At 33.3% G+C, this 18,200-nt stretch overlaps 1 protein-coding gene across 1 annotated transcript; it reads left to right on the top strand.

The window, feature by feature from the left end:
- Positions 1-3,933: 3,933 nt before the first annotated feature.
- Positions 3,934-5,182, top strand: LOC149208111 (strigolactones hydrolase CXE15-like). The gene has a single exon (XM_089394001.1). The coding sequence runs from the start codon at positions 3,978-3,980 to the stop codon at positions 5,004-5,006; it is 1,029 nt and encodes a 342-aa protein (XP_089250127.1). The 5' UTR covers positions 3,934-3,977; the 3' UTR covers positions 5,007-5,182.
- The last annotated feature ends 13,018 nt before the right edge of the window (positions 5,183-18,200 follow it).

Raw genomic sequence — 18,200 nt, 5'->3', positions numbered from 1 at the left:
AAAGAAAAACCCTCTAAGCGACCTCGGAGGCCCAAAGCCAAAGCAGGCAAAATCCTTTCAAGAGCAACGAATTACATGCCGCAAGAAGGGACGAGCTTTCCCAGATGAGTGCTAGCAACAAGAGAACCCTTGAATCGAACCCAATCCCAGCCTTATCACAAGTATGTAGAAACCTTGTTAGCATCGGACAACACCAACAAGGTATTAAGCCTTGAGAGTGGGACTACAGCAAGATGATAACAAAATAAAGGAAGTAAATAACCCTTTCCATGTAACTTCGGTAGTGAAAGATGACTGAGTTCAGCTTGGTTGCACACTAGGATTGCTGAAGGACACCAAGGTTTACAAGGATTCAAACCCTAAGACCTTAAACCATTTGGCCAGAGGTATCGACACCAAAAACCAAAGAAAGCAAATGTCGCCAGAGTGAAAGCGATTGGGTCAAGTAAGTTTTTTTATCCATGTCCAATTAACTCTTGGTCATCTGATCAGACAATCAGATGTGAACTGTGGATGGAACACCAATCTCAAGTCTTGGATGCCAAGTGGAAAGAGTTGTCATAGTTTCCAGAGGCCTCGACATTGGCATAATTAATTAATCTATTAAATGAATGAGAGTGTAATAAACAATATCACGATGGTCAAATTAATAAGGTCTTTATTGCATAATGATAACACTAATATGATTCAGTAGTATGTACATAATGATACAAGTATATTGCATAAATGATTGGAACCATAGTTACTATAGTTACCATGGTAATATATTTACCTTGCATGAAGTGCTTTATTTGTTTGTATATATATTTGGTGGTACAAAGAAATTTTTTATTTCTAAATAAGTTCGTTACAAATATATATGTTGTTGAGGTTAATGTGATCCATATCAAGTTTATGAGAAGAGTCTTGGGCGAAGATCACATCATAATTCATTTGTTGACCCATTTCAAACCAACGAGTGTGGTTCATCGATGTGATTTTGGCCGAAGACTCCTCTCATAAATATATATCTATTAATTTTTTAAATATATAAATAGATATCTTTATAAACAATTATATAGAAATTTAATATTTTAATAAAATATAAAAGTTAAATATATAAATTAACTATATATAAATTAAAAATAAATAAATAAATTTTATTATTATTTTTTATTTTTTAATATATGTTGGCACTAGAGTTATTATTGATTTATCCCGTACATATTTAAATTGTAAAAATTTATATAATATGAAAAATATTTGAATAAAATATAAGAAGTCAAATATATAAAACAAATATATTGAAATTATATATATATATAAAGTGGAGAAATTTATTTAAATTTTAAATTAAATTTTCATTTTTTATTTATATATAATAGAAATATAAAAACTTAATAAAATTATATATATATATATATATATATATATATATATATATATATATAATTTTTAAATATATATGTCAATTTTTTTTTATATATTATATATATTTAAATTATATACATTTATTTATAAACCATTATAACAAAAAGTGTAATATTTAAGTAAAATAACTATTAAATATATAAAAAATATACACATATTAAAATAATATTTAACATTTTATTATTTTATATATGAATTAGAATGTTTATTAAATATATAAAAAATATACACATATTAAAATAATATTTAACTTTTTATTATTTTATATATGAATTAGAATGTTTTTTAACATCAAATAAGAAAAACTCACCAATTTTTTTACAAATATATATTTTAAAATTTCATTTTTTAGTATTTTAGATTTATTATCAAATTTTACTTAAAAAAAGATAATTATTATTTTTTTTAAGGGAACTTTAAAGTCTTTGAACTCTTCCACCTCAAACAGTAACACTAACCAACTGACTTAGGCCTGATGCTGAAGGTCATCTAGAAAAATTGAGAAAAACACAATAAAAACCCAATGTCTTATATTTCCGGCTGCATGACTCCCAATCCCACCCGTTTCCAAGATTGCAAGAGTCGAAAAAAAATTTGATATGTTTTGTAAACATTTTGGATGTAAGGATTAGGTAGGAAAAGTACCCACTATCCCTATAAAGCTAGGGAAAGCACAATAACAAGATGGGGGCATTTTTGACATATTTTTGAAATATAAATTATATAGATGGGATGAAAGCAGGGTATACATTTGATGGAAACTCTTATTCGTTATGACGGGCTTGTTTTTAAAATTGTCTTTTACATGATATTTGAATTTTATTTTTACCTATTATTTAAATATTACATATTGTATGTTTTTTATTAGGCTTTTGTTGGGAGTGTATAACTTATTTTTTAATTTTATAAAATTTCAATTATGTTTTTATTATGCTTTTGTTGCGAGTATAAAACTTATTTTTAAATTTTACAAGATTTGTATTTTGTGTTAGTAATTTTTTTAATTATGGTTTAAACATAGTATACGGTTTATATTACTTTAAAAATATTAAATAGGTTATTTTATTATTATTATTATTATTTAATATAAAAAAATCTCATGTTTTTATTAAGAACAGAAAAATAGAATTCCACATAAAATACTAATTGTTTTAATTAATTAAATGATAATAAAAAATAATTATAATTCAATTTTGATTATTGAATAATCATTTTTATTTTATTAGATTATTTACTATGATTTTAAAATGTACTTCTACTTACTTTCATGAAACCATTAATTTTTTATGAATAAATGTGACATGAAAATAAACAAATTGAAATCAAAACTTATTTATTATGGCTATACTTTTAGACTTAATCAACAATTATAATTTTATGAATAAATTTGGCTTTAGAAATAAATAAATTCAAATTATGAGTAGAAATAAAAAAATAATTAGTCTACTTCACATTTTCTTATTTTACTTTATTTTTATTTTAAAAAGTCAAAATCATTTTTTGCAGGACTGTAGAAGCTCTTATCTCAATAATTAAGTATATAAAAATTAAAATGTCCATTGTTAATTATGAAAAAACATTTATTAAAAACATTTATTATTTGCACATGACGTGCATGGTGTAATGGTAGGCGCGGATGGCTGTTGCACCCCCCACCCAAGTTCGAGTCCTGCAAAGGCGATTGATGTTGTATGTTGGAAAAATGTAAAGGTCCAGCACTAGCCTACAAAAAAAAAAAACATTTATTATTTTATAGGAAAAAAATATATATTATTTATTTTATTTATACTTAAAATTTTTAAATATATTCATCTAATTAACCTTTTAAATAATTATATAAATCGGCAAATTTTATAAATGGGAGTTGTCTATAATGCGACTTTTTGAGATTCCAGAAATTGAGATGAAATCATGATTTGTTGCAGTTAAAATGGTTTTTTAACTGCATATTCGGATTCAGCACCCTGAAAAACCCCTGGGACGGTTTCATTGTGCAGAAATTAGCTATCAAACTTGGATTCCAATAAATTACTGCCGGATTTTCACCGGAAAAAATCGCCGAAAAAGCTTTCAAAAAGTCGCGTTAAAGACTACTCCTTATAAATGTTGTAAATAACATCCAAAAACGACGTCTGTTCATGTACTTGTTAATGCAGGATTTTTCACACTTTTCAAGTAAATTTAATATTAAATATATACGTTCCGTTTCAATTTCCAAAATTTATTTATATAATAAATTTTATATAATATTATTTTGTCTGAAATTTGAACATATTATTGTGTCCCAAATTCATTAAATATATCCTTTCCGTTTCAATTTCTAGAATTTATTTATAATAAATTTTATATAATATTATTTTGTCCGAAATTTGAATATATATATATATAAATTAAATTGTAACTCAAAACCAAAATAAGGAGCTGGAAGAGTCTGCCATTCGGTCCTAAACCTACCGTTCTCCCTTGACTCGAAGAAGAGAGAATGGTAGCTTTGGAGAGTGACATAAATGAAGTCTTCTTGCTCCGCTAATTTCCATTCCAAAGCTAAGCAGAAAGCTGAGATAATCATGGCGGACACTGGATTTTCAGCTTCAGTTTCATTAGTGGAAGATTTTAATGGCGGCATTAACCTCTACAGCGACGGATCTGTGGTGCGTGGAGACGAACCAACTTTCCCCCTTCCTCCACTGAGTAAAAGTTACGACCACGTGTTATACAAAGACGTTGTGTTTGATCATACACTTGGCCTGTGGGCGCGCCTATATCTTCCTCTTCATCTTCCCAATTCTTCCACAACCACCCCCACACGGCTGCCAGTAATCTTGTACTTTCATGGCGGCGGTTTCTGTATGTTTAGCCCTCAAAGTCCCATTACCCACCGTTTCTCTGTAAAAAGGGCAGCCGATATAGGGGCCCTCATCGTCTCCGTACGCTACAGATTGGCTCCAGAGCATCGCCTTCCTGCTGCTTATCACGATTGTGTCTCTGCTCTCCAATGGCTTCATTCCCACTCCAGAACCACGGGCGTTGGTGAAAGAGCCGAACCTTGGCTCGATTCCCATGCTGACTTCTCCAAAGTATTCCTCATGGGAGGAAGCGCAGGAGGGAACATAGCGCATCGCGTGGGAATGTGGTCTAGCCGACAAGATTGGGGTGGAGATATGCGAATAAGAGGATTGATTCTGCTGTATCCCTTTTTCGGAGGGGAGGAGCGTACTGCCTCCGAGACTAGGGAGAAGCAAGGGACTTCGACTTTCACGCTGGAAGATTCGGATGCTTGCTGGAGATTGGCACTCCCCTTGGGAAGCAACAGAGACCACCATTTCTGCAACCCACTAGCCCCCGACACTGGAGGACCGGATGTGTGGTCCCTTTCAGGTGCCTTACCCCCGACAGTCATGGTGATTGCAGAGCTTGACATTCTGAGAAGCAAACAATTGGAATACTGTGAACTTCTCAAGAAATGCGGTGAGCAAGTCATTGAAGTTGTGGAGATTGAGGGGGAAGATCATGGCTTCGACGCCATTAAAATGGACGAACAGAACGCAATGAAAGTGATGGAGTATGTTTGCAATTTCATTAAATCCGCTGCTTGACATCAATAATCCACCGCCCAAGGAGTGCTCATTCTATCCTATTTCATTCATGGATCTTAAGTTTATATGTATATGGCTGGTTTATATGCAGGAAACAGTGATCACAGCTTTTCTTAGAAAGGTTTCTTGCCTTGTAGGTTTTTGTCAGTACAATATGAACTTCGTCCATTGTGTTACAGGGTCTACAATTTATTGACTTATTTAAAATATCATTTAACGTTAATGTTATCGCTTTAAGCATTAGAAACTTCACCACTTATATGTTTCATCTTTATGTATAAATTCCAAACAAAACTGATAATAACCATTTTCCCGGATGCTTTACACAATCACTTAATTGGAATAAATGACTTTACATCATTTTTTACATGACCATGTACATCTCGTAAATAAAGTTATACAACTTGAAACCTTATTAAAATGTTATCACAAAAATACATTTAGTGGTCAATTTTAATAAAACCTTCAACTTTGTAATTGTGTGGTCAGATATTATTTATAGAAATAAAAAAAACTATTTTTATAATTTTATTCTTCGGATCATTTAATCTTTTGCGTGAACGGATCTTCTGCGTGAACTGTCGGCGTTAACTGACTTGTCTTTGGATCCTCTAATCTTCTGCCGGATCTTCTAGCTTCTCCGGTTTTCGGATCTTACGATAGGGCTTGATCCCTTCCCTCCTCATGAGTTCATGGCATTAACTATCCTGCATTGGATGCCAATAGAACAACGAACAGGCCTATGGTCGATCCTTTGTGAAAGCGATCGGCATAAAATTATTTTCTGTGATCGGCGGCCACTGCGTCCTTTCTGTTACATTCTAAATTTCGACCATAATTCCGATAGGGCTTCCTGGGCTTTGGGTCTTCAATGGTCTAGCTTCTGCGGTCTTCGAATGAAATTTAGTAGCTCAACTGTCAGAATCTTTTAGCTTCTGCAGTCTTCAGATTTTCTGCGGTTTTTGGATCTTCTGATCTTTTGCGGTCTTCAGATCATCTGATCTTCTAGCTTCTGCGGTCTTCGGATTTTCGAATCTTTTGCGGTTATGTATCTTCTGCTCCAGATGGCTCCTAGCGTCGCAAAAATAGCTGTTGGCTCAGTTTCGTCCGCTTCTTGGAGGCAAGCTCTTGCCCATATCGTCAGTGAAGCCCCAACTCCCATTGTCTAGGTGGTCTAGGCTTCACTCAATGAACCTTTGAAGTTTTCTGAAAATGCCCTAATCTGCCGATTCAATGGTTTTTTGCCATGACTAACAACTCTCTACAGTTGGTTCTTGGAGGTATGGAAGTTGGATCTCGGAGGTATGGAAGCCTGTCATCTCTAATGCAATTAATATCTACCCCTTTGCTAGGAGTTTCTTTATAGTAGATTTTGAAAACCCTGAAAGCAAACAATACATTCTAGATTCTGACTCTTTGTTTTGGGAAAACTCAGGCCTATTCATGAAGCCATGGAACCCATCATTTGATCCCTCAACAACAGTCATAACCTCAGTACAAGTTTGGGTGAGATTGCCAAACCTACCCTTGCATCTCTGGAATTTTTCCTTGTTAAAAGCCATTAGAAATGCAATTGGGAAATTTCACTGCAGATACCTAGAAACAGAGGAATATGCCAGAACCACCTACTCACACATCTGTGTGGAAATGGACTTCAGCACCAGATTCCCAGTTGAAATTAACCTAACAAGTAAAGACTATGTGTGGAACTAGAAACTCGATTATGAAAGTGTCCTCTTCAGATGTCGATCCTGCTTTGAGACAGGTCATCTAGCCAAAAATTGCCCAAAAGCCTCCAAGAAAAATGCTAGAAGAAATGACCACAGATCTACATGGTGGGAAGGAGCACAAAAAGAACACTATATTGTCATCAAAGAAGAATACTCTCGAGAAAACTCTGAATCACAAGAAATCAGGGAAGAAAGAAACAACTCTCAAAACAAGCAGGGGGAAAGTCCCGCCCAACTCGACAACCCCTCAAGCATGCACAAAATAAATCTTCATTTAACAGCGAAGGAGATCTCCTAGAACAAACTTCTTCTCCGACTATCTTCAAAAGGACGAACACAACAGATCGCGAAGCTAAGACACCAATGTCCCAAGAACCAGAAGAGATATAGGAGATGCAAGATAAAGGAAGTTGGAAGACCGCAAAGAAAAAAAAGAAATCTACATCACCAATCTCGCCAAGCAAGACGAGGACCAGACAATTAAAACTTAAGAAAATTATAAGTCCAATAGACCAATTTGGTCTCCGTAGACGTTAACCACCATCTTCATTATCATCATCATATATAATAATAAATTCAATATTGATTTTCAATGATAGTGGAAATTATTTTAATCTGAAACCCTATAAGCTTTCATATTAAAATAATGTGAAAAATTGGCTTTCGTATTAAAACTATGTGAGGGATCGATTATGATAAAATCTTTTTCATTTCAGAATCAAAGTTTTTCATTCTTTACGCAATTGTAATTATGTTGTCGAAAAAAAATCATATTGTATGTGTGTTATCATTGTATGAATGTTGTAGATTGAAAAAATAATATTAATATTTTAATAGAATAATTTGACGAATCAAAATATAATTTTTTTTCAAGAATTAAGAATTAAATTTATTAATTTGTTTATTATTTTTTTTGAAGGTTAAAATTTTTAGAATATTAATAAAGGAAGAAATATTTAAAGGAAAATATATTGAGTGTTTTGGTTTTGTTTATAGTTTGAGAAAGGGAAAACTCATCTATCTCACTAGTCATACTATGGTTCAGTGAGAACTCGTAAAAATGTTCACTCCATATTTATGAGTGAATTGAGTTTTTTTTTCATTAATTTATTGACCTCTTTCTACTTTCCTAACATCTCATTCTGAATACAACCATTTGGCGGAATAGATTTATGCGTTCATGAGAGTTTGAAAGAAAGTATACTTGAAACAAGTCATAGTAAAATAAATATGACATCACAATGTTATCACAATTCACATGAATCTATTTCCATTGTTTCATTGATAGAGATAAGCATTAGAGTGACTCAATGTTATCTCTCTTACTATAGAGAATGGATCATGAGACCGGACACCTGTGACATAAGGAATATCTTTTAGATAAGCACTAAACTTTAGATAGAACGTAGAGTGTTTTTAAGGAATCCAAATATTATAACTCTATATATTATTCTAAACAATTATTTTGTTTTGTAAAAGCATATGTATAATATGTATAAGAATATTCAATAAAATATGTTATTAAAAGTTGTAATTTTTACTAAATATTATTGGTTTAATAATAATTATGTAAAAGAAAGAAATTTATAATCAAATTGATTAATATTTATTTAAGAGGATAACAAAAAATAATTATTTGGTAAAAATTTAGGCTTTTATCCGGTAGTTTGAGATGAGATGATTTAGAAAACAACCTATTTGTTTAAGTTCAAATTTTCTCTCACTCTTCTCCCTAATTTGATAGCCATATAAATGCCACATGAAATGTCTCTTATTTACTTAACAAAGTTCCCCTAAATTAAGTATATTCATGAATTGTCTATTATTTACTTAATAACATTCATCTAAATTAAATATATTTATGCTAGTGATACAGCTACACTCATGCAAGTAAACCAAAAAAACTACATTCAATCTAAAATATAAAAAATCAAATATACTTGAACCTCATAAATCTTGTATCCTATTCTGATTTGCACTTTAATTTCCTTATATATATATATATAAAATTAAAAATATTTTCTAAATTTCAAAGTTATCACAATTAAAAGAAGAAAAAGAAAGTCTCATTCATTCCCATGGAAAAAAATTGAGAAAACATTATAAATTTATTTTCAAATACTAATTTGGAGTCCTATAGTGAAGTCCATGAAATACTTGGAATACTTATTGTGGAATCCATTGAATCTTTTTAGATTAAATTGATTCAATGAATTTGGGGTTTGCATGGAATCTTTTTCAATTAAATTGATTCGCCAATCAATGAATTTGGGGTTTGCAGGGTAATTGGTTAAAGGAGGGAAAATGTTTAGAAATGAGAAATATTTATAAATATTATTTCTAAAAAATTATATGTAAAATTTAAATTTATATGTGAAATGTTATTTTTATTTGTTTTCATATTATATGATTTAATATATTAATAATTTTAACAATTTTTTATTATAATTAAAAGTAATTAAATATTTTTATTAATTTGAGATGATATTTTTTTATTAATATCGGTCAAGTTTATAGTATCAAATACTAGTATGGATTTCCATTGTGAAGTCCATTGCATTTTCTACTATTAAAATGATTAGCTAATCAATAAATTTGGAGTTTTGTGTTAATGGGCTGAAGGGATTAAATGATACAATTTTTAAGGTCTTGTTTGGACTATTAAAATGAGGGGAAATATTAAGCATGTCTTTTTTTAAGAGAATTTTTTTAATTTTTTGAAAGAGAAAACTATATATAATGTTTGATTTTATATTTAATTATTATATATTAATAATATTTTATGGGGATGTCAAAGTGGAAAAGGTTACTTATTTCTGTAAGGAAGAATTGAAGACTTAGTAAGTATGGGGATTAGGGTTCACCACAAATAACCAAGTGGAATTCTTGGTCTTATGGAAAGGGCTAGAAATGAAAATATTAAAGAATGTTCAACATCTATTGATATTTGGGGATTCAATAATAATATTTCAACAAGTGAGTAAACTAAAATAAATCTCTCATTATGATCAAACTCCTATTTTGCACGGGATCCATAAACAAATTAGAAAATTTGAGACCATCATGTTCTCCATTTTAAATGACATTTTAATGAAAAGTGGAATCTTTAGCTAATAAGAATGCCTACTTATTGATTTCTGGAGGAACTCTGCGACAATGGCGATTTAGGGTTTCTAACAAACTCTGCGACGACAAACCTGCTCGGACAAGGAAAACCCTGCAACTATTTGTCAACAATACTGGCAATAATTCAGAACACCGACTAGAGTACTCGTCATGGAAGACCTTCAGGGGGAGGACATGGGGCCTCCCCCAATCATCAGGACAAAACTCAGATGCACACGGGAAATGATGGGAAGAAGCCACATGAAGAAGCAGAAATGACTGATAAAGCACAAACAGATAACACAAGAAGGGCTGAAGCCCCCAAAGCAACCTCGATAACCTGCAAACATGTTGCAGCAGAAAGACCTAAGATTGAACTACCAAGTCAAAGAATCAATACCCAAATCCAATACATGAAGGATCACGATTTAATAGGAAAATTTATCGGCTTTTAGCCCACTGAGAAAGCCCTACACGATTGGATCACAGCCAAATGGAAACCAAAAGGGCACATCACCTTGCAGCTGGGACCAAAAGGTTTTTTCACCGCAGTATTCAACTACATAGAAGACTGAAATAGGATGATCAATGGAGGTCCATACTTCTTCAATGCAATTGTTCTTTACCTGAAAGACTAGATTGAGTGATTCAACCTGGACAAAAAGGATCTAAGCTGGGCACTAGTCTGGATTCGTCTTTATTCCCTTCCTCTGGAATATTGGGATGAAGAATCACTGACATATATTGGAAATGGCCTGGGGGAGTTCCTTAAGATCGCGGAGGAGACAAAACTCAGAAGATACACTTCATACGCCCGCATTTCTGTCTATATGCATCTAAGCAAAGCTCTTCTGAATGCGGTAAGTTTATATCATGATGATTTTGAGTGGATTCAGTCAATAGATTATGAACATGTGCCATTCAGATGCAGAAAATGTCATGCCCTTGGCCATCTCTTTCGTGATTGCCCATTAAATATGAAACCCCCAACTCATTCCTCCTCAGAAAAACCTGATTCGGACGGTTTCACTAGGGTAAATAATCGCAAAAAGAACCACAAAAAACCTACATCAAACCCTAAAAAGCCTTCTACCAACGCCTCAATACCGTCCACCAATAACAACTTTGATATCTTAGCTCAACCTGAGCTGAAAGCATCTGAGTCCCCCTTACTCTCTGAGGAGCCTCCCAAGGCAACCTCTAAGCTAAACCCCTTGGGCCCAGGGCAATCTCAGAAGCCCTCGCAACCCATTGATTTAACCACCTCCATGCCCAGTCTGAAACCGATTTGGAAACCTCATGGCATGGACATAGACATTTTGCAACAAGAGATTACCGTAGCAATAGACTTTGCAGCGGAAAGTAGTGAGGCCAAGCATATGGAAGAAGAGCCCAAAAGTATAGACATAGGAGATCTGGACATAATGGGACTAGAACAAGCTTGTAGGAAAAAATAATTTGACAAGATCCCAGAAACATAGTTGGAAAGTTTGGAAGTCATCCTATCTAGAGCGCACCAGCAACGATCTCTAGGTATCCAACCTGGAAGTCAATGGGATGGAAAAAACATTCTAAAAAACAATAAAAAGTGCGGGAGAAAAACAAACCTCCAAAGAACCATCCATATTGGGGAAATGCTGGTCGAATCAGGAAGATATTCTAAGCTTACAAAGTATCACAGTCCCCTTCCCATTAATGAAATATGAAGCTCACATCTTTGAATATAAGAGGGATAAATAGCCCAAGAAAATATAGAATGATAAAAAACATGATTCAACAGGAGAAACCCCAAATCTTCTTTATGCAAGAAACAAAATGTAACTCTACCACACTAGGTCAAACTCTCACCAAAGCTTGGCTAGGCAGTAAAGCAGTAGCAGTGGATGCCTTAGGAGCTTCAGGAGGACTTGCCTGGGATGAGCGAGCTATCACGCTAATTAATATCCATGCAAATCATCATTTCATTCAGGCCATGTTTCATATAATAGGAACAAATGTGCATGGTCACCTCACCAATGTCTACTTCCCCCAAGAGGCTGTGAATAAAATAGACATTCTGAATACATTAACTCTGATCAACTCCACCAGAATTCATCCACTCTGGATTATAGGAGGAGACTTCATATGATTCTTAAACTGGAAGAAGAAAACAGAGGCAGGAACAAACTAGATAGTGAAAGTATCCATCTAAAGAACTTCATCCAAAATAACTGGCTCATAGATATGCCATTCAATAATGGTATCTACACATGGAATAATAGAAGAACTGGAACTCATCAAATCACCTCCCGACTGGATAGATTTCTGCTTTCAGATAATGCCATTCATCTTGGAGGAGATCTTTCTACCTTGGTCTTACCTCTTATTGCCTTAGATCATTGGCTGATTTCGCTCCAATGGCAAAGGCCCGGGAACACCACTCGGAGACCTTTTCACTTTGAAGCTTTCTAGTTAATGCATCCAGACTTCAACAACCTAATACACACAACTTGGAAAAGCTTCAGTCCACCGGAAGGTTAAAAAATGTATCAATTTCAACAAAAACTCAAGCATCTCAAAAAGAACATTAAGCAATGGAATCAACTGACCTTTGGCAATATCTTCCAAGCTCAGAATGCTCTAGCTTAGGAAATGAACAAAATCCAACAAACTATCATCACGGAGGGAAGAACTGAAACCCTCTCAGAGCAGGAAAAGCTCCTTCAGATACAAATAATAGAAAGAGAAAAACAAGAGGAGACACTCTGGAAGAAAAAATCTAGAGTCAGATGGCTTAAGGAGGGAGAGAGAAATACAAAATTTTTCCATCAAACCACCATACAGAGAAGAATGCATAACAATATCAATCATATTCAGAATCAGCAAGGCGCATGCTTGGAAAAACATGAGGACATAGAGCAAGAACATCTTATTTCAAAAAAATGCATCAAGAACCACAAGTCAATTGACAACCAGCTATAGAGAAGATAATACAGAACATTCCGAAAATTATAACTGAAGAACACAATCAGCTCCTTCTTCGTCCGATAACTCTACAGGAAGTCAAGTCCACTATACGACAGCTCAAGGAAGGAAAAGAACCTGGTACAAATGGTTTTACCTCAAATTTCTTTCATAATTTCTGGGATCTCACAAAAGAGGAGGTTTGGCAGGTTGTTGAAGAACCCCAGACTTCACGATGGATGCTTCCCTCACTGAACGTGACTTTTATTGCCCTCATCCCAAAAGAAGCACAATATTTAACTCCAGACGAATTCAGGCCTATCGCTCTCTGTAATGTTATTTACAAAATAATATCTAAAGTTATTGCCTCCCACCTTAAGCTGTTGCTACCTTTTCTCATCTCGTCAGAGAAATCGGGATATGTGGAAGGACGGAAAATCACAGATGGCATCATTCTCACCCATGAGATCATACACTCCCTGAAGCAGCTCAAAAAAGTAGGTATGCTCCTTAAAATTGACCTTTCAAAAGCTTTCGATAAATTAAGTTGGACTTACATTCAAAAGATGTTGATAACCTTTGGATTCTCCCCACCTTGGGTTAGGTGGGTTATGAGTCTTATATCCTCCACTTTTTTCTCCATTCTAATTAATGGCTTACCTTCCACCCTCTTTCACCCCTCTAGAGGCATACGTCAAGGAGATCCTCTTTCCCCCTTTTTGTTTGTTTTAATGGCGGAAGGGCTTGGACGAAGTATAAAAAAAGCTCTTCAATCCCAACAGCTTAGAGGTCTCTCTTTCCCCAACACCCCTCCTTTTACATACCAACAATTTGTGGATGATAACATGGTGTTTGGCCATCCCTCGGTTCAAGAAGCCCGTAAATTAAAATCCCTTATAACTGAGTTCTCTGAAGCCTCTGGTGCCAGCATTAACAATGAAAAATCCCAAATTTTCTTCTTTCATACCCCTTCCATCACTCAATCTTCTATAGCATGCATTTTTGGATTCTCAGTTGCCTCTCTCCCCTCTAAATATCTGGGTGCACCCATGACCGACTCTGCTCTAAAGCACTCCACCTGGAAATTGCTCCTCGAGAAAATGGAAGATCGCCTTTCCTCCTGGACTTATAGAGCCCTCAATATGGCCAGTCGTCTAGTATTAGTCAAAGCTATCCTACAATCCATGCCTCTTTATCTATTCTCTGTCTTAGCAGCCCCAAAATGGGTGCTTAAGAAAATCAAAAATATTCAGAGGAATTTTTTATGGGGATCATCGGGACAAAATAGAAAATGGGCACTGGTCAAATGGGCTATGGTTTGCCGTCCAAAAATTTCAGGGGGCACTGGTCTTCATGATCCTCAGCATAGCAATGCAGTTATGGGAGCACGTTTATGGTGGAAATGGATTTCTACTCCACACACACCATGGGCCATCCTTTGGAATGCCAAATATGCAAACAACCGACTGATAGATGAGTTAATTCACCTCACAGAAGTGGGAAAAGGTTCCTTAATTTGGAATGCGGCTAGTCAGCACAAAGCTCTAATCCAACAACATAGTTTCTAGGAAATAAGGGATGGAAACAATGCATGTTTTTCGGATGACTCATGGTAGCAGAGACCCAAGATAGGTGAACTGATTAGACGTCATCAAATACAGGAATTGGAAGAGCATCAGATCGATAAAGTTAGCCAGCATTGGATAAAGTTAGCCAGTGAACCCTGAGAACGGTTAGCCAACGAACCTTGAGATGGATAATGTTAGCTAGCGAACCCTGAGAACGGTTACCTTTCTTCATGTGCGAAGAAAAACCAATATGCTAGCTTATCGTCTGGCGAATGAAGGAGTGTTTTGCAAGGAAAGTTATAGCAGGTATGCTTGGGATTCGAAACCCTTGGGGAAATTGCGTGATGATTGTTAAAGACAGGTGGCTAGACCATGAGGAATGAACAAGAAGGAAGAATAGTGGAAGTAGGAGAAAGCAGAAGCGAAAGGCATTCTTAACCGTTTAACCCACAAAATGCTTAAAACAGAGTGATCTACAAGGGAGGGGAAATTAGTAAACAATAGGCTTATTAGAAGGTCAACGACCACAGACTTTGATAGCCTTCATCATCGAATGGCTATTGGGTGGGAAAGTGATCGAAGGTTAAGTATTGAAGCAGACCCGAAGATTTATAGATCAACGGTTCATAATCTTCATCAGGTCCGTAAAGAAGGTAAAGATCATGCTAGTTTATGATCTGATATCTCGAAGGACTGTCAGATCAACAGGAGCCTAATCGTATGGATATCGGGTTCTGAAGGTGATCAAAGGTTAACTCATAGATTGGACCCGAACATTTATAAACAAATGGCTCATAATCCTTATCGGATTCGTGCACTGGGTAAAAGGGGCGCTTGTTGCCGAGGCGATATTATTAGTGACCGTCAGATCTTACGGTATCTAGATCGAAAGGATACTGGGTTTCAACATGCGAGGAGGTTAAGTCCAAGAACACATCCGAAGTTTTATACATTGACAGTTTATTTACCCTGTTGGCTTCGTAAAGCTGGTAAAGGTAGCACAAATCTCCGAAGCAATTTCTTTAATGACCGCTGAATCACTGGGGGTCTTATCGAATGGTCATCGTGTTGGTTAATGGGCGAAGATTTAGGTGTAAGATTTAGGTCTAAGGTGTCCGGTTTATTTCGAGTTTTGTAGATGGTTAATCGTCATCGAGTTCGCCCTTGTGGGTCTTTACAGTTGTAAAGGCATGTAAAATATGTAATGTTTATTGCGGTTAATAGAAGGCTACACTCTTACTTGACCAAAAAAATGTAATACTTTAATAAAATAAAGATATATATATATATATATATATATATATATATATATATATATATATGAGTAAGTTTATTCATAAACAATTATAAAAGTGTAATATTTCAATAAAATAGATATATATAGTGGGTGGTCGCTACATCCACGGAAAAATCTGGTCTAATCACCCCTCGGCCTACTGGCAAGATCTGACCCCAAGGGCTTCGGGCATATTCGACCCTGTGACCTCCCGATGGCAAGGCACGGTTTTTGACCAACTCAACTAACCCTTAGGGCTCAATAAAATAATTATTAAATATATTAAAATATATATATACATATTAAAATAATATATATATATATATATATATATATATATATATATTATTATTATTATTTTATATATATGAGAATTAAAATATTTATTTATTTTTTATTTTATATATATGAGAATTAAAATAGTTTTTAACATTATTTAAGAAACACTGACCACTTTTTTTGGGAATATATATTATAAAATTTCACATTTTTCTAGTATTTCAAATTTACTATAAATTTTAGTTTTAAAATCTAATTATCAATTTTTTCTTGGGAACTTTAAACTCTTCCAACTAAAACAGTAACACGAACTAGCTGACTTAGACCTGATGCTGAAAGTCACTCAGAAAATTGAGAAAAACACAATAAAAACCAAATGTCTTATATCTTCTGCTTCATGACTCCCAATCCCACCCGTTTTCAACATTGCGGGAGTCGAAAGCAAATTTGAAAACTCTCTATGCAGTGATTGCTCTGACGTTTTTTTTTGGAGGTAAGGATTAGCTAACCCACTATCCCGAATAAAGCTAGAAAAAGCACAATAACAAAATGGGGCAGTTTTTAACAAAATGGGGCATTTTTGACATATTAATCATATAAATAGGGTGAGAGCAGGGAATACATTTGATTGAAACTCTTATTCGTTCTGACTAGTTTGTTTTTAAAATTGTCTTTCACGTGATATCTGAATTTTATTTTTACCGATCATTTAAATATCAGGTATTATATGTTTTTTTATTATATTTTTACTGGGAGTTTTAATAAATATTAGGTATTATAGGTTTTTTATTATGTTTTTTAATAAATATGAGGTATTATATGTTTTTTATTTATGTTTTTGTTGTGAGTATAAAATATAAAAGTTGTTTCTTTAATAGTATAAGATTTGAGTTTCGTTTTAGCAAATCTTTTAATTATGGTTTGAAAGTTATATTAAATAGGTTTATTTTATTTTATTATAGAATGTTATTTTCTTACTGTTTATTATTTTTATTTTTATTTTTTTAATATAAAAAAATTCTTTTACTTTCATTCGGAAGAGAAAAATAAAATTTCACATAAAAGACTAATTATTTTAATTAATTACATAATAATATAAAAATTAATTAAAATTAAGATTTAATTTAATTATTGAATAATCATTTTTATCACATTAAGTTATTTACTATGATTTTAAAGTATACTTTTGGTCTCACTAAACCATTAATTTTTTATAAATAAATGTGATTTAGAAATATATAAATTCAAATGAAAATTCATTTACTATGACTATATTTTTAGTCTTAATCAACAATTACAATTTATTGAATAAATGTAACTTTAAAAATAAATAAATTCAAATTATGAGTAGAATTGTTTACCAAGTAAAATAAAATAATTAGTCTCTTTCACATTTTGTTATTTTATTTTATTTTTATTTTATCTAGTCAAAATATTTACATAACATGTCATAACAAGGTGTTACAATATTTTTTCCAAATTGACCTTGAGAGCTTCTTAGCTCACTAACTATGTAAAAAATTAAACTATCCATTATTAATTATAAAAAAACTATTATTAAAACTATTTACTCTTTTATAAAAAACCTTTTGCTACTTATTTATTTATATATATAAATTTTAAATATATTCATCCAATTAACATTTTAAATAATTAAAAAAAAAAAAAGAAATGCTGTAAATAACGTTCAAAAACGACCTCTGTTCATGTACATGTTAATGCAGGATTTTTCCACACTTCTCAAGAGAATTTAATAATGTGTATTAATTAATTGTTAATAATATATATTAATTAATTATTTTGTAACTCAAATCCAAAATAAGAAACCGGAAGACTCTGCCATTCTGTCTTAGACCTACCGTTCTCCCTTGACTTGAAGGAGAGAATGGTAGCTTTGGGAGAGTGACGTCAATGATGCCTCCTTGCTCTGCGAATTTCCATTCCAAAGCGAAGCAGAAAGCACTTTCATGGCGGCGGTTTCTGTATGCTTAGCCCTCAAAGTCCCATTACCCACCATTAATATTTTTAAAATTTAAAAGCTAAAGCTATTAATTTTTTTTTAATTATTTGAAGAGAAAATCTTTCTTTTATTATAATTTGGAGGTCAAACTTTTAAGAATATGAATAAAGGGAAAAATATGTAAGGAAACACGCATGGAGTGTTTTGGTTTTGGTTTATGGTTTGAGAAAGGGAAAAGTCACCTATTGTACTAGTTATATTATGGTGGAGTGAGACCGGGTAGAAATGGTCACTCTACCTCTATAAGTAAATTGATTTTTTTTCCTCTTTTGA

Source organism: Pinus tabuliformis, chromosome 1_2, assembly GCF_031772625.1.
Source record: "Pinus tabuliformis cultivar Carrire ecotype Pingquan chromosome 1_2, CPIR1, whole genome shotgun sequence".
Taxonomy (NCBI): domain Eukaryota; kingdom Viridiplantae; phylum Streptophyta; class Pinopsida; order Pinales; family Pinaceae; genus Pinus; species Pinus tabuliformis.
This window is presented reverse-complemented; position numbering and strand designations above follow the sequence as displayed.